The following is a 25,753-nucleotide window of genomic DNA, read 5'->3' as shown; positions in this document are numbered from 1 at the left end:
GTTTCCGGAAGTGTCCAGCACGGTCTGTTTCGTGGCGGTCTCGGACACCCCCGCCGCTGCTTTTGCTACGGAACTCTGCGCGTGGACCGGCGCCGGCCTGGGCGGGGCCAAGGTTCCGTCTGCGCCGCGGGATGGAGATAATCCGGAGCAGTGCGTGTCCGCCGCACAGCCCCCTTCCCTGTCCCCAAGCCCACCCAGCGTGCTAGGCCCAGACCTCGTGTGCTTGGCGGGGCCCGGGACAAGTCAGTCTCGTCCCTCATTACATCCTCTGAAAACTGGTGCTGCTGGAGGGACTTGTCACTCTGCAAAGCGTGCACCCTTGGCATCCATGCTTTTCTCTGCTCACCTGCTCAGGCCTATCCCTTTTCAGCCGTGCGTACTTCGAGGCTTGACTCCTGTTACCTAGTCACCCCTGGAGGAGGTGTCCCCGTGTGGTCCTTACACTTAGAGACTTGTCCGTCTTCTGTGATGCCCCGGGCGCTCCTCCGGACCGTTCTCCCATCTCCCTTTAGTTGGTGGACTACCTGTTCTGAGCCTCTTCTTGGTTTCTCTGCAGATTTTAAGATTAATCTTCCCAAAGTGTACCAGGCCATAGAGGAGGCTGACTTCTTCGCCATCGATGGGGAGTTTTCAGGTATCACTCCGTTGAAAGCTCTGGGCTTACACCTTTTATAGCTAAGGTTCCTTGCCTCATTTCTCACCGGTCATGGCAAAAGCCTGGGAGAGATGTGGTGGTTTTGTGGTTGGTCAGGGTGTGAGATTTGTGGATGGAGATTATGGTTCTGGTGCTGCTTAAACTAATTTAGATGTGTATGGTTAAAAAGCAGAGGTTTAGATTAAGGTCTTTACCATTTGACAAAATACACCTATTCAAGTTTATCGTTTCGAAATTGTGTGTGTGTGTGTACAAATAGGTATATGAGTGGCTTGTCTGTGTGTGAGTGGAGGCCAGAGGTTGTTTTGGGGTATCTTCTCACTTTGCTTATGTTTATAATAAGTTTTCAATGCACTTCTTTTGTTGGATCTAGAGTTGGCTATTTTACGTAGATGGCTGGCCAACAGGCCCCCAGATCTATCTCTCCCACAAGACCCTTGCTGGGGTTACAGGTTACAGCTGTGTTACTGTGTGTTGACATGCTCAGTTTTTATATGGTGAAGGTCCATATTCAGGTTCTCCTGTTTGCATGGCAAGCACTTTACTTTGAGACATTCCTTAGCCCAGTGGTTCCTAAGTGGTTTTGCAGTTTGTTAGCATTAATTACACTCACTGGCTGTGCAGCCAGTACCCTCCATTTCTGGAATTTTCTTTTTAATCTTAAACAGATACTACTCATGGAATTATTCTATTACTCCCTTTAACCTCTGTCAGCCATTCTTTGATTGTGACCACTCTAGACACATCATGTAAGTGGAAACCTGTTTATTATATGTAAGAACAATGTAGCTGTCTTCAGACACACCAGAAGAGGGAATCAGATCTCATTACAGATGGTTGTGAGTCACCATGTGATTGCTGGGATTTGAACTCAGGACCTCTGGAAGAACAGTCAGCACTCTTAACTGCTGAGCCATCTCTCCAGCCCCAAGTGTGTGGTGTTTAAGTGTGTATACACACATGTGCATGGATGGATGCTAGAGTTCAACCTTGAATGCTTTTCCTCAATCAAACTACTTTTTTGGGACAGTGTCTCACTGATTCAACCAGATTGGCTGGTTGGCCAGTGTGCTCCAGGCATCCACCTATCCCCAGTGTTGCACACAGCTCTTTGCATGGGGCCTGGGGATTCCAGCTCAGGTCCTCATGCTTACACAGCAAGTGCTTTGCTGACTGAGCCATCTTTCCATCCTGTAATTATTATTTCTCTGTGAATGTAGGACTCCAACCTAGGCCCTCTCATGTTCAAGGCAAGCAAACACTTTTACGAATGAACTATACGCACAGCACAAATTAATGTTAGTTTTTAGAAAGTGTGATGCAGATACTGTGGATTATTTTACTAATGGGTATATAAGTAGGCCCTGAGTGGAGACTGACATGCTAGCATTTGACAGCCTTACACGAGCATTTATTAACGGGGCCTCTCTCTGCTTTTTATGATCTAGGAATCAGTGATGGACCCTCAGTAACAGCATTAACAAGTGGTTTTGACACCCCAGAAGAGAGATATCAGAAGCTTAAAAAGGCAAGTGGATATTCTCAAAAGTCTTTTTCTTTCTCATGTGAATCCTTCTGCTGTTGAATCATAGAAAGGTGGAATGATTAAATTTACACTTGCATGTTTTCTAAGTGAGGTGCATCTTTTCAAATCCAGCCAAAAGGTAACATTTTAGTGATGCTTAAAAAAAAAAAAAAAGCAAAAATTATTCTCTGAAAGACATTCTGGGAAAGGGCTATTATTTTTTAATATTAATTCGATATGCAGGAAATAGGTATGATGTAGTTGGAAGGATCAGTATTGGCTCAGGTTCTCAACACAAAGGAGATGTTTGCCGCAGAGGAACAGAGGGCAGGGAGTAAGAGATCAACATAGGAAACAGAGGACAAGGGAGAAGGGGAAGGGGACAGGGAGATGGGGCAGGAGCATTTGTCCCATAGGATAGAGAAGACACAGACATAGTCCATAGGTAAATGAGGGTCTTTAAAGGGAAAAGGGAGGGTTGGGGATTTAGCTCAGTGGTAGAGCGCTTGCCTAGCAAGCACAAGGCCCTGGGTTAGGTCCCCAGCTCCGAAAAAAAAAAGAAAAAAAAATCATGTTTAAAGGGAAAAGGGAAAACACCTGGTGGTTAATTTTAATTGGGCATGTTAATTAAGTGAGCCAAGGGGCTTTTGGTTGCTGCTCAAAACTGATAGCTGAACCTTGATCATCAGCCATAGGAGGAGGAAGTGGCCAAATAAGGGACTAGACCTTGCTGGCTAGCTTTAGGAGTGTCCATGGTTTTTAGCAAGACAGAGGGAATAGAGAAGGGAAGGCCTGCCAGAGCCAGTTTCCCATCTGGAGGTACCTAGAGTTCTTTCGGTAGTTTTAGTAATTTGGAAATAGGCTTAATATGCTCTGGTGATGAAAGACGGGTCTTTTCATTAAGCTGTGACTGTGACTGAGAACTGTGTGCAGATGAATGGGCTGTGGTATAGAGTGAGCACAGGGTTTTCCTTTAGACGTGTTCTGCCTTAGTCATGCTGAGTGGTCCAGAAGGTCACCAGATTGAGAACACTCGCTCACGTGAGATATGTGGTTCTCCTGTGTCTGATGTTTTATGACCCTTTTCCAGCATTCCATGGACTTCTTGCTGTTTCAGTTTGGCCTCTGTGCTTTTAAGTATGACCACGCCAATTCCAAGTAGGTTGAATTAATGGGTGGTTGGAGTTCCTAAATTGTCTCCTGATGTCTCCCGCTGAGTTTTTTTTTTTTTTTCTTTTGTTCTCCCAGGCATGTAACGAAGTCGTTTAACTTCTATGTTTTCCCCAAGCCTTTCAGTAGGTCCTCACCAGATGTCAAGTTTGTTTGCCAGGTTAGTAGTGGGGCTGCATTTTCCCTTTCTGAATTCTTGTTGGGATGGAGTGGAAATGTAGAATTTTTTAGATTTAGCTCTTGGAGCTATGAGCCAGCTACTAGAATGCTCAGCCAGTGTGAATGACCCTGTGTTTCATTCCCAGCACCAGACAGTGGCACATGCCTGTGATTCATCTTTGAGAAAGGGGGCAACATTAGAATTGAATTAGAAACTGTCCTTTACTACATAGTGAGTTTGAGGGCAGTCTGGACGATATGAGACCCTATCTCAAAAACAACAACAACAACAACAAAACCAAAACAAAATCCTCCCCTGCAAACAAACAAAAAGATTTAGGCTTTGGGTAAATTATCTCACCTCTTTGACCTTCATTTTTTGGTTTTTAAATTAATGACATTGTTGTCTCTTTCAGAATAAGAGATAGGCTTTTGATAGGTAGATAGAAATTAGACCATGAATTTTATTATTTATTAATAAATACATATTTATAATTAATAATTATATTTATAACCATAATATTTTATACTATATAGTAACAAGTTATTTGTTAATGAAGTTGAGTTGGGGAGCTCGACATTGCAGAGGACCTCAGTTGGTACTCCACTGTCTTCCTCTGCGTGGAGTCCTACTTCAGGGCCCACAGATTTCTCCTCCTTACTTCATTGTTTCTGTTCCTTCCCAAGGATGGAGCTTTATTTCCTGAAAGAGTCATACTTTTTTGTTTTGTTTTGTTTATTGTTTTTTGAGACAGGGCTTCTCTGTGTAGCCCTGGCTGTCCTGGAACTTACTCTGTAGACCAGGCTGGTCTCAAACTTACAAACTGCAGCCTTTGCCTCCGAAATGCTGGGTTTCCACCACCACCACCACCACCACCACACACTACCTGGGTGAGAGTCTCAAGCTTCTTAAGCCTGGATCCTCTCCCTAATTCACTTATAATTCACTTATTCACTAATAAGGTAGAAGACTACATTTTCTTTCTGAGGACAGCAAGAGTAGAGATGCAGGGAGGCTTACTTACCCTTACGTTCTGTGGTAGCCGGCTTGGCAGACCCTGCTCAAATAAAGTTTCCCCTCTGCCTTCTTGATTCTTTGTTGTCAGGGATAAGGAGAGTGAGCGTGGTGTATGTTAGAAGAGGGGCTGCCTCTTCTCCCCTGCAATACTGCAGCTTCTCTCCCACAGTGACATGGATGCATCTCAGTCTCTCCCCATTTTGCCATGAAGGTGGTACTGTAGCTGTGGGACCCCAGAGGACAGAGTCCTGAGCACTTTCCTCCTAAAGTAACAAGACAGGGGCTGAGTAGGTAGCTGAGCAGGGAGAGTGCTTGCCTAGCAGGTAGACGCCATTGGGATTGATCACCAGTACTTACGTAAACTGGACCTGGTGGTGCATGCTCACAATCCAGACTTGGGGAGGTAGGGAGGCTGATCAGAAAGTCAGGGTCATCCTTAGCTACACAAGTTTTGAGGCCAGTCTAGGTTATATAAAGCAAAACCCTGTCTCAAAAAACAAAGACAGTAATCAAAATGTACATACTGTTACTTTAAAATAAAGACACAAACCAATGATATAGAGAGATAATTGAATTCTTGGGAGCAAAAGGGAAAAATGAAGGTGATTTTGTTCTTTCAGTCTTGGCTGACCTGGAACTTGGTAGAATAGGCTGTTCTTGAACTCATAGTATTTTGCTTGACTTTACTTTCTGGGTCTTAGAGTTAAAGGCGTGAGCCATCACACTTGGCTGCTTTTTTAGTTGTTAAAAGAGATTATCACTTTATGGCTAGAGCTAAGGTTATAGATCCACATCATGTTTATTTTGGTCTTTTAGCTAGTTTTCTTAAGTTATTATGTAAGCTATAGTTGATATTTCCTTTTCTCTTTTTATTTATGTTAATGGTCCTACTATGCCCTTGTGCATATGCAAGCATATCCCTGGCTGGATGCCTGATTCTTCCTTTCCTGAAGTCAGAATCTAGTTGATTACAAGTTACCTCATTACAGGATACTTACTCAGGGTTTCTAGATGTCCAGTTGGGGGAAGACAGCTCAGTTTGGAAATGTCTTTGGATAGAGTTGTATTTAGAAGTAACAATAGTTATTCTATTATTTATTTATCTGGGGACAAGGCTTCAACTATGTAGCCCTAGATGGCCTGGAACTGTTTCTGCATAGTCTGGCTGGCCTTGAATTGAAGAGACATGCCTTCCCCCTACCTCCCCAGCTCCCAAGGACTGGGATTAAAGGCATGCACTACCACACCCAGCAAGCATAAGAACAATTATTTAAAAGATATCATGTCACAGTGTAGTCCAGGCTGCTCTCCCTTACTATGCAGCCAATTTGTAATTCCCCAGTCTCAGCCTCCTTAGAACTGACACTTAGGGAATGTACTGGAGCAGATCAGAAGGGCCCCACCTGTTATATGAACTGTGACATAGCAACATGTGGGATATTAATCAGGTGCTCCTTAAGGAAGATGATATTCTTGAAAGTAGTCCTGAGATAGAGGCCTCAAATGGAAACTAAAATGCTTTTTTAAATAAATAAATAAATAATTCATTTACTTATCTATCTATTTATTTTTACACTCCAGAGTTTATTCCCCTCCTGGTCCAGCCCCCTAAAATGCTGTTTTTTTAAACTGTTTTTTTATTATTGTACTAGTTGCTTTTTTGCTGTGATAATACTGTTACTAGGGCTGGAGAGATCCCCAGAAGTGACGAAGAACACTGCTGCTCTTCCAGAGGACTCAGATTCAATGCTCAGCAGTTGTGAGCTCATGCATGAGTGCACATGCATGTATATGTAGGCGTGTACTTGGGTACACTTATATGTGTAAGGACCATGGATATCAGAGGACAACTTTCGACACCAGTCTCTTTTTCTACCATGTGGGTCCTAGAGATTGAACTCAGGCCATTGGACTTGTTAGGAAGACCTGCTGAACCATCTTCCTGGCCCAATTCCTGGGCTTTGGTCTGGAAGAGGAAGGAATAGGCAGAGAAAGATGTATGTGGCCTTGGTGTGTGAGCTTGTTAATTATATGGATGAGGTGAATATGTCTTTGGGGTTCCCAGTTTTTGAGACAAGGTCACCTGGCCCTAGGCAGGCCTCACAAACGTTGTCCACCTAAGGGTGACCTTGAATTTTTGGTTCTCCTATCTCTGCTTCCCAAGTACTGGTGTGGTAGTCCTGAGCCATTGTACCTGGTTTTATGCAATGCTAGGGTTGGAACTGCCAGGCAAAGTATGCTAAGCGTGGACTCTACCAACTGAGTTTCCTCAGCCCAGTAGATGGGGTCATTTCTTGACTTTTTTCTTGTTTTCTGTAGTTATTAAGGAATACTTAAGATTGAACAGAGGGTTAGTTGGGTGGGTATGGTTAACCTAGTTTTAATCCCAGCACTTTAGTACTAGTACTTGGAGGCAAAGCCAGGTAGATCTTGTAGTTTGAGGTCAGCCTGGTTTAAATAGGAACTTATGGGCCAGCCAGAGCTACATAGTGAGACCCTGTGTCCAAAACAAAACAAAACCAAAAACCAACCAACCAAACAACGCCCTTCCCCCCAAAGATTTGCATTGCTGTGCATAGAGAGACATACCTGTAATTCTAGGGTCTGATACATGATAGGTAAACACTTTATAAACCAAGCCACCTCCCTGGCCCTAAAGTTATTTGTTGTTGTTGTTTGCTTGTTTTATTTAAAAGTCTAAAAGTGCAGACTCTGGTGAGATGACTTAGGGGGGATATCAATTCAGATCCATAGAACCAATGGAAAATTAGGACATGCCAACCACAATGTGTAATCTCACAGTTACACATTGAGACAGGTGGGTTTGTTGACTAGTCCATCTGGCTGAAAAGGCTAGGATTCAATGAGGACCATATCTCAAAAATTAAGGTTGAGAGTAATTGAGAAAAATACTCAGTGTTGATCTCAGGCCTCCACATATGGTTGCATGGGTGAGCTGAGTACACCTGTGCACACGTGTGTATACACCTCATATAGTCAAGTGCATAGCCAAGTAGAGAACGGTATGAAGATACAGACATGTATAGGCACATGTACTCTTTTCCACATACTGCTCATATGTGGGCACACACACACACACACACACACACACACACACACTCATACACTCACACACACACACACTCACATACACTCATACACACACACACACCCACACACTCCTGTAGAGCCGTGTTGCACAAAGGAGTTAGGTGCTAGAGTCTGAGTAGATTAAAGTTATATCACAATCGCTCTCAAAGAGTTCTCATCCTTAAATTATATGCGACCTGAGGGCAAAACAATGTACTATTTCCTTGAAAATTAAATGTTTAACACTGAGCTGCTAGGTAAGGTATGGAAGAATGAGCTGTAGGATGCTATACAACCCACGATTGTGTGGTAGAAAGAATATTTTTATGCTTTTTGAATTCTTTTCCCTTCCCCCACCTTCTCTTTTTCTGTGTTTTCTGAGACTTGGTCCCATATAGTTGAGGCTGGTTTCAGAATTACTAAGTAACTAGGATGACCTTAAACTTTTGCTCCTTTTACTAGATGTGTGTCACAAATCTGCTTTTGTCTTTAACAAATGGTAAAATAATTGTATGTATATATTGGGATAAATGTCATTGTGATTTATTTACTAGTAAATGACTGATTTGTGTACCCATTTTACATGACTACACCTGGGGTTATGTGAAATTCCTTGGGGGAGAGGAGTTTCTACTGGGAAAGTTCCAGCAGCCTTGGTTTGGCACTTGGCATACAAAGCACCTATCCATGTCCCTCTCAGTTTGCCCACAGAGGAGTGTTTACATGAACATATGCCTTTAGGAGAGCATAGGAAACCACAGCTGTACTATTGTTCTCTTTCCTCACTTTGAGGAAGGGCTTCAGGATTTGGCTAAACTAATACAGTCTTCAAAATTATGTGCTCAACTTTGGTCTTTCAGTGTCTTCTGGGTGCAGTATGTGTTTGCTTAGTCAGGCTGGCTTAGTTAGGGCTTTTGTTTCTGGATCTTGAACATTAAGAATATCCAACTGGTCAGGTCTGGTGGCACAGGCCTCTCATCCCAGCTACTCAGGAAGCTGAGGCAAGGAGGAACAAGAGTTCAATCCGTTAGTGGACTACAGAGTGAGTTCAAAACTGTCCTTGACAACTTAGTGACACCTTGTCTCAAAACAAAACAAAACAAAATAAAATAAAACCTTCAAAACCCGAAACCTCAAAAGCAGAATGCTGAGGGTACAGCTCCATGGTAGAACACTTACATAAGTGTGTGTGCAGCCCTAGGTTTAACCCCACTTCTCAGAAACAGGAACCCAGGGAGAAGATTGTGAGGGTTAGGATTGCAGCTCATTTGGAAGAGTGCTTGCGTAGAGTGAATGAAGCTCTGGAGTCCATCCCTAGCATCCACACACTGGGTATGGTTGTACACAGCTGCACTTTCAGCACCCAGAGGAAGCAGGCGGATGAGGACGTCATGGCTACATGAGGTCCTCTCTGAAAAAAACAACACAAACCAAGATGAGACCAAAGAGGATAATATCCAATTAAGATGTTGGGCCTTCAGGGCTGGTAAGACTTCTAAGTGGGTAAAAGTGTTTGTTCTTAGTTCACTTGAAGGTGAAAGGGGAGAACCACCACACACACACACACACACACACACACACACACACACACACACACACACACACACACACGCACACAGTGCCCCTGCATTACTAAAGATAAGATTTGTGCCTTTTGTATCCAAGTCAGTGTGGAGGTTATATGAACGTACATAACTTCAGTTTATAGCCTTGAAGTCAATGTAGTAGCAAGAGGTCAGGGTCTACTCAGTGAATTTTTAACAAATTTTATAACACAAAGAATGTTTTATAAAGTTACTAAGGCGGAAGAACTGTGGTGTTTTAAGTAAATGGATATTCCTGGAAGCTAAGGCTCTGTCTTCTGACTTTAGGCCTGCTTTCTTGTTGGGTTGTAGTGGTTACTCGTCTGCATTCTATCTCTGCTGCCCTGAGGATTGCTTCAAGTCTCACTGACTTGTGTGTTGTCTATTTCAGAGCTCCAGCATTGACTTTCTGGCAAGCCAAGGATTTGACTTTAATAAAGTGTTTTGCAGTGGTAAGACTGTCTCTGTGACTTAGCTTTGTAGTTAAACTTTCAAAATCCTTCAGAGGTAAATCTCATTTTGCTTGAGAATTACCTTTTTTTTTTTTTTTAAGAATATTTATTTTATTGTATGAATACACTGTAGCTATTTTCAGACCCACCAGAAGAGGGCATTGGTTCCCATTACAAATGGTTGTGAGCCACCATGAGTTGCTGGGATTTGAACTCAGGATCTCTGGAAGAGCAGTCAGTGCTCTTAACCGCTGAGCCATTTCTCCAGCCCCAAGAATTACCATTTTTTAAAAAGCCTTTTTATTTTATTAATTTGCAGTTTAATATGTGGACCAGGCTGGTCTCAAAATTGCTGTATAGTTCAAGGATGACCTTAATTTTTTTCTGTTTTGAGACAGTGATAGGATTCATGGACAGGACTGGTGTTACTCATGTGTGCTGCCCCATCCAGCTTGTCAGTGGGCCCTGGGGCTCTGCACTCAGTCGTCATGTTTTCATAGTAGGCATTTAACAGATTGAGCTATGTCTCCGAACCTCTGTTTCTTTACGTTTTCTTAAAAAACACATTTTTGTGTTGTATTATGTCTATGCCTATGTCACTTGTGTGTTGGTACCCACAGACTCAGAGGAGGATGCACTCAAGCCCTTTAGAAGAGCAGCAAATTATAGTAACTGCCTCAGCTCCACCCTCTCTTTTCTTTTTCTTTCTTTTTTTTTTTTTAATACCTTCTCAATTCTTTCTCTTAAGAATCATGAACATGGGAGAAACAAAAACAACTTTCCAAATATACTTTAGTAGATTATTCCTTACTAAATGAACAATCTTGAAAAGACTTTCAAAAAGGAATTGTACCTTTTTTTTGTCTAATTTTTTATTATATATATTTCTTTACATACATTTCAAATGTTATTCCCCTTCCTGGTTTCCTGTCCATAAGCTCCCATTCCCTCTCCTCCCCCTCCCCATATTGGTATTCCCCCTATTCATCCCCTTTGCTGCTCCCCCTCCTGCATATTCTGCACTGGGGGTCCAGCCTTGGCAGGACCTTCCCCTTCCACTGGTGCCCCAACAAGGCTATTCTCCGCTACATATGCAGTTGGAGCCCTGGGTCAGTCCACGTATAGTCTTTCGGTAGTGGTTTAGTCCCTGGAAGATCTGGTTGGTTGGCATTGTTGTTTTTATGGGGTTGCAAGCTCCTTCAACTCTTTCAATACTTCCTCTAATTCCCCCCAAGTGGGTCCTGTTCTCAGTATGGTGGTTTGCTGCTAGCATTGACCTCTGTATTGGACATGCTCTGGATGTGTCTCTCAGGAGAGATCTACATCCTGTCCCTTTCAGCATTCATTTTTAGCTTCATCAATCTTACCTAGTTTTGGTGGCTGTATATATATGGGCCATATGTGGGTCAGGCAATGAGTGGCCATTCCTTGAGCTGGTGCTCTAAACTTTGCTTCCATATCCCCTCCTATGGATATTTTTTCCCCTTTTAAGAAGGAGTGGGAGCATCCCCATTTTGGTCATCCTTCTTCTTGAGCTTCCTGTGGTCTGTGGATTGCATCTTGGGTAATTCGAGCTTTTTGGCTAATATCCACTTACCAATGAGTGCATACCAAGTGTGTTTTTCTGTGATTGAGTTACCTCACTCAGGATGATATTTTTTTTTTTTCTTTTCTATTTTTCAGAGCTGGGGACCGAACACAGGGCCTTGAGCTTGTTAGGCAAGCGCTCTACCACTGAGCTAAATCCCCAACCTCCAGGATGATATTTTCTAGTTCATTCCATTTGCCTATGAATTTCATGAAGTCATTGTTTTCGATAACTGAGTAGTACTCCATTGTGTAGATGTACCATATTTTTTTAATCCATTCCTCTCTTGAAGGGCATCTGGGTTCTTTCCAGCTTCTGGCTATTATAAATAAGGCTGCTATGAACATAGTGGAGCCTGTGTCTTTGTTGTATGTTGGAGCATCTTTTGGGTATATGCCCAAGAGTATTATAGCTGGGTCCTCAGGTAGTGGAATGTTCAGTTTCCTGAGGAACCTCCAGACTGATTTCCAGAATGGTTGTACCAGTTTGCAATCCCACCAACAATGGAGGAGTGTTCCTTTTTCTCCACATCCTCGCCACCATCTATTGTCACTTGAGTTTTTTATCTTAGCCATTCTAACTGGTGTGAGGTGGAATCTCAGGGTTGTTTTGATTTGCATTTCCCTGATGACTAAAGATGTTGAACATTTCGTTACGTGCTTTTTGGCCATCCGATAACCCTCAGCTGAAAATGTTTTTGTTTAGCTCTGTACCCCATTTTTAATAGGGTTATTTGGCTCTCTGGAGTCTAACTTCTTGAGTTCATTGTATATTTTGGATATCAGCGCTTTATCAGATGTAGGATTGGTAAAGATCTTTTCCCAATCTGTTGGTTGCCGTTTTGTCCTAATGACAAAATGTCCTTTGCCTTACAGAAGCTTTGCAGTTTTAATGAAGTTCCATTTGTCAATTCTTGATCTTAGAGCATAAGCCATTGGTGTTTTGTTCCGGAAATTTTCCCCAGTGCCCATGTGTTCAAGACTCTTCCCCACTTTTTCTTCTATTGGTTTGAGTGTATCTGGTTTGATGTGGAGGTCCTCTATCCACTTGGACTTAAGCTTTGTACATGGTGATATGAATGGATCAATTTGCGTTCTTCTACATGTTGACCTCCAGTTGAACCAGCACCATTTGTTGAAAATGCTATCTTTCTTCCAGTGGATGGTTTTGGCTCCTTTGTCAAAGATCACGTGACCATAGGTGTGTGGGTTCATTTCTGGGTCTTCAGTTCTATTCCACTGATCTATCTGCCGGTCTCTGTACCAATACCATGCAGTTTTTATCACTATTGCTCTGTAATACTGCCTGAAGTCAGGGATGGTGATTCCCCGCAGAAGTTCTTTTATTGTTGAGTATTATTTTCACTATGCGGGGTTTTTGTTATTCCACAGGAATTTGCAAATTGCTCTTTCTATCCCAATGAGAATTGAGTAGGAATTTTGATGTGGATTGCATTGAATCTGTAGATTGGTTTTGGCAAAATGGCCATCTTTACTATATTAATCCTGCCAATCCATGAGCATGGGAGATCTTTCCATCTTCTGAGATCTTCCTCAACTTCTTTCTTCAGAGACTTGAAGTTCTTGTAATATAGATCTTTCACTTGCTTGGGTTAAAGTCACACCAAGATATTTTATATTATTTGGGACTATTGTGAAGGGTGTCATTTCCTTAATTTCTTTCTCAGCCTCTTTATCCTTTGAGTAGAGGAAGGCTACTTATTTGTTTGATTTAATTTTATACCCCGATACTTTGCTGAAGTTGTTTATCTAGTTAAGTAGTTCTCTGGTGGAACTTTTGGGGTCACTTAAGTATACTATCATATCATCTGCAAATAGTGATATTTTGATTTCTTCTCTTTCAATTTGTATCCCTTTGACCTCCTTTCGCTATCTGATTGCTCTGGCTAGAACTTTGAGAATGATATTGCATTGGCAAGGAGAAAGTGGGCAGCCTGTCTAGTCCCTGATATTAGTGGGATTGCTTCAAGTTTTGCTCCATTTAGTTTGATGTTAGCTACTGGTTTGCTGTATGTTGCTTTTACTATGTTTAGATATGGGCCTTGAATTCCTGATCGTTCCAGGACTTTTATCATGAAGGAGAGTTGAATTTTGTCAAATGCTTTCTCAGCATCTAATGAAATGACCAGGTGGTTCTTATCTTTGAGTTTGTTTATATAGTGGATGACATTGATGGATTTTTGTATATTAAACCATCCCTGCGGGGCTGGAGAGATGGCTCAGTGGTTAAGAGCACCCGACTGCTCTTCCAGAGGTCATGAGTTCAATTCCCAGCAACCACATGGTGGCTCACAACCATCTGTAAAGAGATCCCGATGCCCTCTTCTGGTGTATCTGAAGACAGCTACAGTGTACTTATATATAATAAATAAATAAATCTTTAAAAAAAAAAATCCCTCCATCCCTGGGATGAAGCCTACTTGATCATGGTGGATGATCATTTTGATGTATTCCTGGATACGGTTTGCAAGAATTTTATTGAGTATTTTTGCGTCAATATTCATAAGGGAAATTGGTCTGATGTTCTCTTTCTTTGCTGGGACTTTGTGTGGTTTCAGTATAAGAGTAATTGTGGCTTCATAGAAGGAATTTGGTAGTGCTCCGTCTCTCTCAATTTTGTGGAATAGTTTGGACAGTATTGATATGAGGTCTTCTATGAAGGTCTGATAGAATTCTGCACTGAACCCATCTGGACCTGGGCTCTTCTTGTTTGGGAGACTTTTAATAACTGCCTCTATTTCTTTAGGAGTTATGTGGTTGTTTAGATGAAACCTTATTTAACTGATTTAACTTTTGGTACCTGGTACCAAATTTCCTTTTTCCTGATTTAACTTTGGTACCTGGTATCTGTCTAGAAAATTGTCCATTTCCTCCAGATTTTCCAGCTTTTTAAATATAGGCTTTTGTAGTTTTGATTTTTCTAATTTCTTCAGATTCTGTTCTTATGTTTCCCTTTTCATTTCTGATTTTGTTAATTTGGATACACTCTTTGTGCCCTCTGGTTAGTCTGGCTTATCTATCTTGATGATTTTCTCAAAGAACCAGCTCCTGGTTTTGTTGATTCTTTGTATAGTCCTTTTCCTTTCTACTTGGTTGATTTTAGCACTGAGTTTGGTTATTTCCTGCCTTCTATTCCTTTTGGGTTTATTTATTTCTTTTTGTTTTAGAACTTTTAGATGTGCTGTCAAGCTGTGACATATGCTCTCTCATGTTTCTTTTTGCAGGCACTCAGAGCTATGAGTTTTCCTCTTAGAACCGCTTTCATTATGTCCCATAAGTTTGGGAATGTTGTATCTTCATTTTCATGAAATTCTAAGAAGTCTTTAATTTCTTTCTTTATTTCTTCCTTGACCAAGTTGTCATTGAGTAGAGCATTGTTCAACTTCCTTGTATATGTGGGCATTCTGTCATTATCATTGTTATTGAAGACCAGTCTTAATCCATCTGATGTTAGGATGCATTGGATTATTTCTATCTTCCTGTATCTGTTGAAGCCTGTTTTGTGACCGATTATATGGTCAGTTATATGGAGGTTTCATGACGTGCTGAGAAGAAGGTGTATCCTTTTGATTTAGGATGGACTTTTCTATAAATATCTGTTAAATCCATTTGGTTCCTAACTTCTGTTAGTTTCTCTATGTCTCTGTTTAATTTCTGTTTCCATGATCTGTCCATTGATGAGAGTGGGGTATTAAAATCTCCTACTATTATTGTGTGAGGTGCAGTGTGTGCTTTGAGCTTTAGTAAGGTTTCTTTTATGAATGTGGGTGCCCTTGCATTTGGAGCATAGATATTTAGGATTGAGAGTTCATCTTGGTGGATTTTTCCTTTGATGAATATGAAGTGTCCTTTCTTATCTTTTTTAATGACTTTTGGTTGAAAGTCAATTTTATTTGATATTAGAATGGCAACTCCAGCTTGTTTCTTGGGGCCATTTGCTTGGAAAGTTGTTTTCTAGCCATTTACTCTGAGGTAGTGTCCGTCTCTGTCTTCAAAGTGTGTTTCTTGCATGCAGCAAAATGCTGGATTCTCTTTAAGTATCCATTCTGTTATTCTATGACTTTTTATTGGGGAATTCAGTCCATTGATGTTGAAAGATATTAAGGAATAGTGTTTGTTGTTTCCTGTTATTTTTGTTGTTAGAAGTTGAATTATGTTTGTTTATCTCTCTTTTGGTTTCATTGCAAGGAAATTATATTCCTGCTTTCTGTACAGTGTAGTTTCTCTCTTTGTGTTGGAGTTTTCCATATATTATCCTCTGTAGGGCTGGATTTGTAGAAAGATATTGCATAAATTTGGTTTTGTCATGGAATATCTTGGTTTCTCCATCTATGTTAATTGAGAGTTTTGCTTGATGCAGTAACTTGGGCTGGCATTTGTGTTTCTTAGTGTCTGTATGACATCTGTCCAGGACCTTCTGGCTTTCATAGTCTCTGGTGAGAAGTCTGGTGTAATTCTTATAGGTCTGCCTTTATATGTCACTTGACCTTTTTCCCTTACTGCTTTTAATATTCTCTCTTTGTTTTGTGCATTTAGTATTTTAACTATTATGTGACGGGAGGAGTTTCTTTTCTGGTCCAATCTATTTGGAGTTCTGTAGGCTTCTTGTATGTTTATGGGCATCTCTTTCTTTAGGTTAGGGAAGTTTTCTTCTATAATTTTGTTGAATATATTTACTGGACCTTTAAGTTTGGAGTCTTCACTTTCTTCTATACCTATTATTCTTAGGTTTGATCTCATTGTGTCCTGGATTTCCTCTATGTTTTGAGCCAGGAGTTTTTTGCATTTTACATTATCTTTGACAGTTGTGTCGATGATTTCTATGGTATCTTCTGCCCCTGAGATTCTCTCTTCTATCTCTTGTATCCTGTTGGTGATGTTTGTATCTACAGCTCCTTTTCTCTTCATTAGGTTTTCTGTATCCAGGGTGGTCTCCCTTTGTGCTTTATTGTTTCTATTTCCATTTTCAATTCCTTCACCTGTTTGGTTGTGTTTTCCTGTAATTCTTTCAGGGATTTTTCTGTTTCCTCTCTAAGGGCTTCTACTTGTTTACTTGTGTTTTCCTGCATTTCTTTAAGGGTGTTCTTTATGTCTTTCTTAAAGTCCTCCATCATTATCAAAAAATGTGATTTTAAATCTAAATCTTGCTTTTCTCGTGTGTTTGGATGTCCGGTACTTTCTTTGGTGGGAGAACTGGGCTCTAATGATGCCAAGCATTCTAGGTTTCTGTTGCTCAGGTTCCTGCGCTTGTCTCTAGCCATTGGGTTGTCTCTGGTGTTTGCTTGTCTTCCTGTTTCTGAGAGTGACTTGACCCCCCTGTAGGCCTCTGTGTCAGCACTCCTGTAGAACTGTTTCCCTGTTTTCTTTCAGCCTTTCCTAGGAACAGATGTTCTGACTTCAGGTGTGTTGGCACTCCTGGAGACTGTTTTCCAGCTCTAGATAAGGGCAGGAATCAAGGGGTCTTGCCTGTCATTGCTGCTGTAGGTCCTTGTACCCCGGGGGCACAGTTGGCACTATGTGATTCTCTCTTGCGTCTGGACTGTGGGTAGAGGGTAGTCTCCTCTGACTTCTCAGGAGTATCCTCACTTCTGAGGGTCCAGCTCTCTCCTCCACCGGATTGGGTGCAAGGAGCTGTTTAGCTGGTTCAATACGGTCCTGAGCACAGACCAGAACCTCATGTACTGGCAGCTGTCTGTTCCTATATCCTTGTGTCCAGAGGTACTGTGCAGTTTCCTCTTGGACCAGGAATGTGGGCAGAGGTGTGCAGATGTGGCAGTCTGTCCTGTGGTTTCAAGATGTCTGCACTCCTGGATGGTCAGCTCTCTTCTCTTTTTATAAACCTTGATAATTCTGAGCTGAGCAGGAGAAGAGATAGCATTCCCTTGGATGATAGTGAGGCATCTTAATTGTAACTTGATTGAGGCTTGTTCATTCAGTCTGTGTAGGACTTAGTCACCTCTTTCCAAATGTGACAATGTCTTCTAGTTTCTGCCCCTGTGACAGGTGCATGTAATTCTTACAAAGTATACACAGTATATCTTACAATTTAGAGACACCTCATGAGAGAGAGGTGTAGTCTGTGTAGTTGGCATGATTGTAATGGCTCACCTTTGTGGATATGAGACTGAACAGCATGTTGAGGAGAGACATGGCTTCCCCATGTCCCATCCTCATTTCAGAACATGAGGCTTTTTTATCAGGGAGGTGACTATCAACTATTTGTAGAATGGCGGTGTTGGAATTTGGATAGTAAGACAATGGAATGACTTTCCTTTTCCTTAAAGGTTTGAGAGTGGGGCTGGAGAGATGGCTCAGCGGTTAAGAGCACCCGACTACTCTTCCAGAGGCCCTGAGTTCAATTCCCAGCAACCACACGGTGGCTCACAACCATCTGTAAAGGGATCTGATGTTCTCTTCTGGTGTGTCTGAAGACAGCTACAGTGTACTTATATAATAAATGAATAAATCTAAAAAAAAGGTTTGAGAATGAAGGTGGCAGGGGGTGGTATGTCAGTGGAAGCGCCCTTGCGAGACTGGGTCTCCACCTTACTATTGCAAAAAGAAAAGAAAAGGGAGGAAAAAAAGAGTATTTGAGAATTAGAGATGCTAGTGTCTGTCTGCAATCCTAAGTTGGGAATATGAGGCAGGGATATTGCTAAGTTTAGCGCCAGCCTTGCTACAGAGCAAGAAGCCTGGAATGACTCTTCCATTAGGAGTTCTTTGCAGGACTGCATCACACGCTCCTGACGTCCAGGTGTTTCCCAGGAGCTTGACCTCTTCATGGCGTTGTTTGTATGCCTAGTATGTCTGTCTCTTTGCTCAGAGTGGCTTTACCATCTAATAGGATGATCAGAGATGCCCAGTTCTGTGTGTTTCTTGAGGAAATCATACTAAGTTGGATTGGTTTTCTTGTCAATTAACTTGAGCATCCAGCGAGGATTCTCTTATGTTTTTCCCTCTCAGGGAGAGGTCTCTCCCTTGCTCTGCATATCTTTCTTACTTGTCTTTTGAGTTTTCTTCACAGGAGCCTTTTCTGCTTATCTGATCAGAAGTTCCTTTTACTGAAGAACAGCTTGTCTTTGCTTGATCCTTTGTGTTCTCATCCATAAATGCTCAACAGAGTACCAGTGCCTTTACTGCAATGGTGACTGAATGCATGAGCAAGCATAGTTCACGATCACTTCTTTCTGGGCTGATTTTTTTTTTTTTTTTTTTTTTTGCAATATAGTTAAAATATGGTCTGTATCGGATAGATCTCTTGTTAGTTAAAAGTTTTGTGTATAACCAGATAAGTGAAGCACTTGGGAGACAGTGAATTTGAGACCAGCCTTCTCTACCTGAGCTCTAGGACAGCCAGGTCTACAAAGTAGGACCTGACTCAAAAGAATGAAAACAAACAGTTTTGTGTAAGGAATGGAGGCATGGCTCAGAAGTTGAGAGGTTGCTGCTCTTCTACAGGGCTGGAGTTCAGTTCCCCCACCCATATGTGGCCGATCACAAATGCCTGTCACTGCAAATCCATGGGATCCAGTTCCCTGTTCTGATCTCTGCAGGTACCTGTACAGAAGACACATTACATACATATAAATAAAAATACATTTTTATTTTCTAATTTATTCTTTTAAAAATTATTTGTAGGAATTCCATATCTGAACCAGGAAGAAGAAAGACAGCTGAGAGAGCAATTTGATGAAAAACGTTCTCAGGCCAATGGGGCCGGAGCTCTGACAAAATGTCCTGTGACAATTCCTGAGGATCAGAAGAAGTTTATTGACCAAGTAATGTAAGTTCCTTAACTAACATGAGAGATGCACTGGGCATGGACTAGGGGCTGTCGTACACTAGCAGCATCTGCAGGGACCTATGCAGATGTGATGTAAGAGGCAGGCTGTAATTGTGGCCTATTGGAGGATGTCTGTCTTTCACCTGTTTTGTGTTTCACATGCCCAGGTATTCACACAAGGCTTTAATTGTGCCATATCTGAATCTGGACAATAACTGCATGTTGTATCTCATCTGGACCTGTCCCATGTTACTGGGGACCTGGGGGAAGGAAGTCTCAGAAGCTGTGCAGATCTGTTTGGACTTACTCTCTGTTACTGGGACGATCTTAGCAGGAGTACAGGTCTTCTGGACCAAAGCTCGCTAGAATGTTCCATATGTACTTGTTTCTTGCAGTGAAGTTTCTGACAAGCAAATGTACTCTGGGAGGAGTCTCTAGTCTTGTATAGGGTAGCTATCAGCATAATAGCTTTATTAGAAAAGTCAGAATTATATTGCTAGTATTGGTCAATTCTTAATATACTTACAAATATTGCATGACTGGTACACACATGTGTATGTGTGGATGTGTGCATGAGGAGGTCAGAGAAGAAGGGGGATAGATAGCCTGCATCTCTCTTTCTTTTACTTTGGGGCAAGATTTCTTCCTGCACCTGAAGCTTGAATATTTTGGCTAGGCTGACTGTCAGTTTGCCTTAATGATCCTCCTGCCTCTGCACAGCTCCCCGCAAAGGCAATGTGGTTATGACTGTTTGTTAAGCCATGCCTGGTTTGTGTTAGTGCTGAGATCTCACTCACCCTCATGCTGGTGACTCTTTTTTGTTTTGTTTTTTTCCTTTTCTCCATCTTTATTAAATTGGTTATTTCTAATTTACATTTCAATTGTTATTGCCTTTCCCGGTTTCCAAGCAAACATCCCCCTAACCTCTTCCCCTCCCCCTCTATATGGGTGTTCCCCTCCCCATCCTCCCCCCATTACCGCCCTCCCCACAACAATCCTGTTCACTGGGGGTTCAGTCTTGGTAGGACCAAGGGCTTCCCCTTCCACTGGTCCTCTTACTAGGCTATTCATTGCTACCTATGAGGTTGGAGCCCAGGGTCAGTCCATGTATAGTCTTTGGGTAGTGGCTTAGTCCCTGGAAGCTCTGGTTGATTGGCATTGTTGTTCATAAGGGGTCTCAAGCCCCTTTAAGCTCTTTCAGTCCTTTCTCTGATTCCTTGAATGGGTGTCCCGTTCTCAGTTCAGTGGTTTGCTGCTGGCATTCACCTATGTATTTGCTGTATTCTGGCTGTGTCTCTCAGGAGAGATCTACATCCGGTTCCTGTCAGCCTGCACTTCTTTGCTTCATCCATTTTATCTAGTTTGGTAACTGTATATGTGTGGGCCACATGTGGGGCAGGCTCTGAATGGGCGTTCCTTCAGCCTCTGTTCTAAACTTTGCCTCCCTATTCGCTCCCAAGGATATTCTTGTTCCCGTTTCAAAGAAGGAGTGAAGCCTTCACATTTTGGTCATCCTTCTTGAGTTTCATGTGTTCTATACATCCAGGGTAATTCAAGCATGTGGGCTAATATCCACGAGTGCATACCATGTGTGTTTTTCTGTGATTGGGTTACCTCACTCAGGATGATATTTTCCAGTTTCATGCATTTGCCCATGAATTTCATAAAGGTCATTGTTTTTGATAGCTGAGTAATATTCCATTGTGTAGATGTACCACATTTTCTGTATCCATTCCTCTGTTGAAGGGCATCTGGGTTCTTTCCAGCTTCTGGCTATTATAAATAAGGCTGCGATGAACATAGTGGAGCACGTGTCTTTTTTATATGTTGGGGCATCTTTTGGGTATAGGCCCAAGAGAGGTATAGCTGGGTCCTCAGGTAGTGCAATGTCCAATTTTCTGAGGAACCTCCAGACTGATTTCCAGAATGGTTGTACCAGTCTGCAGTCCCACCAACAATGGAGGAGTGTTCCTCTTTCTCCACATCCTCGCCAGCATCTGCTGTTGCCGGAGTTTTTGATTTTAGCCATTCTGACTAGTGTGAGGTGGAATCTCAGGGTTGTTTTGATTTGCATTTCCCTGATGACTAAGGATGTTGAACATTTCTTTAGGTGCTTCTCAGCCATTCGGCATTCCTCAGCTGTGAATTCTTTGTTTAACTCTGAACCCCATTTTTTAATAGGGTTATTTGTCTCCCTGCCGTCTAACTTCATGAGTGCTTTGTATATTTTGGATATGAGCCCTCTATCAGTTGTAGGATTGGTAAAGATCTTTTCCCAATCTGTTGGTTGCCGTTTTGTCCTAACCACAGTGTCCTTTGCCTTACAGAAGCTTTGTAGTTTTATGAGATCCCATTTGTTGATTCTTGATCTTAGAGCATAAGCCATTGGTGTTTTGTTCAGGAAATTTTCTCCAGTGCCCATGTGTTCGAGACTCTTTCCCACTTTTTCTTCTATTAGTTTGAGTGTGTCTGGTTTGATGTGGAGTTACTTGATCCACTTGGACTTAAGCTTTGTACAGGGTGATAACCATGGACTGATCTGCATTCCTCTACGTGCTGACCTCCAGTTGAACCAGCACCATTTGCTGAAAATGCTATCTTTTTTCCATTGGATGGTTTTGGCTCCTTTGTCAAAAATCAAGTGACCATAGGCATGTGGATTCATTTGTGGGTCTTCAATTCTATTCCACTGATCTACCTGCCTGTCTCTGTACCAATACCATACAGTTTTTTTTATCACTATTGCTCTGTAATACTGCTTGAGTTCAGGGATAGTGATTCCCCTGGAAGTCCTTTTATTGTTGAGGATAGTTTTAGCTATCCTGGGTTTTTTTTTAGTCCAGTTGAATTTGCAAATTGTGTTCTGTCTAACTCTATGAAGAATTGGATTGGTATTTTGATGGGGATTGCATTGAATCTGTAGATCACTTTTGGTAAAATGGCCATTTTTGCTATATTAATCCTGCCAATCCATGAGCATGGGAGATCTTTCTATCTTCTGAGATCTTCTTCAATTTCTTTCTTCAGAGGCTAGAAGATCTTATACAGATCTTTCACTTGCTTGGTTAAAGTCACACCGAGGTATTTTATATTATTTGGGACTGTTATGAAGGGTGTCATTTCCCTAATGTCTTTCTTGGCTTGTTTCTCTTTTGTGTAGAGGAAGGCTACTGATTTATTTGAGTTAATTTTATACCCAGCCACTTGGTGAAGGTGTTTATCAGTTTTAGTAGTTCTCTGGTGGAACTTTTGGGATCACTTAAATATACTATCATATCATCTGCAAATAGTGATATTTTGACATCTTCCTTTCCAATTTGTATCCCTTTGATGTCCTTTTGTTGTCTGATTGCTCTGGCTAGAAGTTCGAGAACTATATTGAATAGGTAGGGAGAGAGTGGGCAGCCTTGTCTAGTCCTTATGTTGGTGACTCTGAACTAGCCTCTACAACTCTAAAATTGATAAATTGTTTGAGAATTTTTTATAATTTTGCTAGTGTCACCAATAATTTCATTCAAAGGATATGTCAAAATATATCTATTTTCTTTGATTTTGATTATCTTTTTTATTTGTTTAGAATGTGTAGAAAGTGGACCTGTAAGCATAAGAAATATGTTCTTGGGGAGTGCTTGCCTATGATGTACAAAGCTCAGGATTTGGTCCCCAGCACTGCATGAGTTGGGTATAATGATGCTAGCTATACTTGTGGCACTCAGCATTTGGGAGGCAGAGGCAGGAGTATCAAATGTTCAAGCCATACTCACTACATAGCAAGTTTGACATCATCTTGGGATATATGAGACCGTCTCAAAGGGGGGAAAAAAGGAAAAAAATCTAGATTGCTTGTGTGTATTCTAAGAATGGAATTCTTGTTCATCTTTGAAAAGTGCTCTGTCACTTGTCACCCCCATACCAGGACTTACATTGCTTTTGAATGTATCTACTGCTGATTATTTTGAGTATAGGTTTTGAGTACAATCACTGTTCTGATCACTTCATCCTTTCAAGGCACTGATGGTCATTGTCTGAATTTTACTCATCAGAGAGAAGATAGAGGGTTTCCTACAGAGAGAAGAGAAGAGGACTCTGGAACTTAACCCATGCACTGGGTCAGTTGGTTTCTTTGTTGCATGCATTCCTTTCTACTGGAGGAGGAATTCTGTTTTTTGATGAATATGGGTTTGGTTTTTTTGTTTGTTTGTTTGTTTTGTTATTTTTGTTTGTTTGTTTTTGTTTTTTGAGATAAGGTTTTCTGTGCGTAACAAGCCCTGGCTATCTTGGACTGGCTTTGTGGACCAGGCTGGCCTTGAGGACCAGGCTGGCCTTGAACTCACAGAGATCCACCTGCCTTTGCCTCTTGAGTGCTGGGATTAAAGGTGAGTGTCACCACACCTGGCTTGTATATAGTCTTTTTACAGCATCCTTATAGTCTTTCTGCCACAGGTACGTTCCTAAGACTTGAATGCTAACTGGGCAGTAATTCTGCTGGAATGTTTGTCTTCTGAGACTCAGAATAAACACTTTGTCCTGTCCTTGGATAGAAGAAAGCCACTCTGCAACTTAGACTTTAGGCCATGCCAGGAGCAGCATCATTGGCCTGGAGGAGAACTAAACAGACATGGGCTTCAGAAGAGGACTCACTGTCAGGCACCTCTGTTCCTTCTCTACAGAGAAACACAAATTAGCATACGAGAGAGCCTCTCCGAATCTTTCCTCCTTTCACTCTGTGGCCTGCTTCATGGAGATGTCAGAAGCCAAACATCTGCTCTAAACTCTTCATGCAGCTGCAGGAAGCAGTAGTTGATCATAATTCCTACCTATTGTCTAAGAGCAGTATAATAACATTAACATTTTGATAAAGACATACGATAAGTCCTTCTACCTCAGAAATGTCTGTGATGATTGTGTGTACCTGTTGTAGTGAGGGCTCTAAATTAAATCTTTCCAACCCATTGATTGGTCACTCAGTCATAAGGGTTCCCTCCTAATAGTCCAAGCTCATTCGTTTTCTTTTGTTCTACAGGTTCCAAAGAAAACTTATTTATCAGACTTTGAGTTGGAAGTAAGTATATGAATTAGATGGAAGGATGCTCTCAAGGACAGGATTTCATAAATGAAGTATAATCTGTGGTCCCATTGCTCTTTTTTTTTTTTTTTTTTTCTTTTTCTCCATCTTTATTAACTTGGGTATTTTTTATTTACATTTTGATTGTTATTCCCTTTCCTGGGCCACATCCCCCTAATCCCTCTCTCTCCCCCTCTCCTCCTACATGGGTGTTCCCCTCCCCATCCTCCCCCCATTACCGCCCTCCCCCCAACAATCACGTTCACTGGGGGTTCAGTCTTAGCAGGACCCAGGGCTTCCCCTTCCACTGGTGCTCTTACTAGGATATTCATTGCTACCTATGAGGTCAGAGTCCAGGGTCAGTCCATGTATAGTCTTTGGGTAGTGGCTTAGTCCCTGGAAGCTCTGGTTGGTTGGCATTGTTGTTCCATTGCTCTTTTGACATTTTCAGTTATGGGTTATGTGACCCTATCATGTCCCCAGTCAGTTCTTAAATTGACTACTCATTTAATTAATTTTCTTTTAAAAATTTTTATTTATTTATTTTTTTAAGATTTATTTATTTATTTTATATATAAGTACACTGTAGCTGTCTTCAGATCCACCAGAAAAGGCCATCAGATCTCATTACAGATGGTTGTGAGCCACCATGTGGTTGCTGGGATTTGAACTCAGGTCCTCTGAAGAGCAGTCAGTGCTCTTAACCACTGAGCTATCTCTCCAACCCTTAATTAAATTTCTGTTACTATTTTGTAGATGTCTTAAAACATATGTAATTTCTTCTGTTTTTATGTCTTCCTTTCACTTTTCTCTCACTGTCTTTCACACTAAAAACAAAAGAAAAAAACTAAAAAGAAAAAAGAAAAAAACCTGACAGTGATATGTACATGAATAATTTTCATTTCATGTTTTTATTTCTTTGAGACAGGGTTTCTATGTAGCTCTGGCTGTCCTGGAAGTTGCCTCCAAGACCAGGCTGGCCTTGAACTCACAGAGATCTGCCTGCCTCTGCCTCCTAAGTTCTGAGAAGGAATAATTTTTAAACAGGACAGGGGAAGACTGTAGGCTGTCTTAACCAACCTCCTCTCTTGTCTTATCCTTACATCTGTCTATGTGCTGTCCACGTCTCTCCTCGGACTGCTGCAGGCATAAGGCAAAGTGTAGCCCTACACCCCCCACCCTTCCTTTTGTACAAGTCTGTGGAGACGGCTACCACTTCAGTTACAAAGTAGGCATTTGGAAGTAAGATGACCTCTGCGACAATGGGTTAACTGCATTATAGAATGCCAAGTATTTTAGAAAATTCAAACAAAACTGGTAACGTTGCTGTGCATTTGAGAGAGGTGTTGGAGTAGGCTTATTTTAAAGTCGTTAGTGGTGATTGCCCCAATTTAGTAAAGCTTTACTCTATAGCCTCATGGCAGCTCCTTCAATTCTTTGGGGGTTTTAGCAGTCACTGAGTCATGCACTGATGTGAATTCTTCCTTTTTTCATTTAGGTATCCCAAAGGCATTCATGTTGAGACATTAGAGACTGACAAGGTAACTAAGAGTTATTCAGTGCTCACAGTTAACTAACTGTGATTCCCTGAGGTGTTGTTAGTTTTTGCCTTTGCCCTGCTCCCATGAGCTGTGACTTTGGGCAG

General features: G+C 41.6%; 1 protein-coding gene across 23 annotated transcripts in view; it reads left to right on the top strand.

Moving 5' to 3' along the window:
* The window catches only part of Parn (poly(A)-specific ribonuclease), a 138,039-nt gene continuing 112,286 nt past the window's right edge, over window positions 1-25,753 (top strand). For 22 of the 23 annotated variants that reach the window (XR_015630740.1, XR_015630731.1, XR_015630743.1 and 19 more), the window contains exons 1-10: window positions 1-150; window positions 557-634; window positions 2,104-2,183; window positions 3,271-3,338; window positions 3,429-3,510; window positions 9,592-9,652; window positions 18,899-19,043; window positions 23,087-23,152; window positions 24,067-24,105; window positions 25,607-25,649. Coding sequence is in view for 8 of the 23 variants with exons in the window: in XM_087572726.1 (XP_087428852.1) it covers window positions 132-150; window positions 557-634; window positions 2,104-2,183; window positions 3,271-3,338; window positions 3,429-3,510; window positions 9,592-9,652; window positions 18,899-19,043; window positions 23,087-23,152; window positions 24,067-24,105; window positions 25,607-25,649 (681 nt within the window). In the remaining 15 variants the exon portion in view is untranslated. The remainder of the gene's footprint in view (window positions 151-556; window positions 635-2,103; window positions 2,184-3,270; window positions 3,339-3,428; window positions 3,511-9,591; window positions 9,653-18,898; window positions 19,044-23,086; window positions 23,153-24,066; window positions 24,106-25,606; window positions 25,650-25,753) is intronic. The other variant, NM_001270415.3, reaches the window with a different exon arrangement.

This window comes from Rattus norvegicus, chromosome 10 (genome assembly GCF_021556685.1).
Source record: "Rattus norvegicus strain SHRSP/BbbUtx chromosome 10, alternate assembly SHRSP_T2T, whole genome shotgun sequence".
Taxonomy (NCBI): Eukaryota; Metazoa; Chordata; class Mammalia; order Rodentia; family Muridae; genus Rattus; species Rattus norvegicus.
The sequence above is the reverse complement of the archived record's forward strand: the minus strand, read 5'-3'. Positions and strand labels throughout refer to the sequence as shown.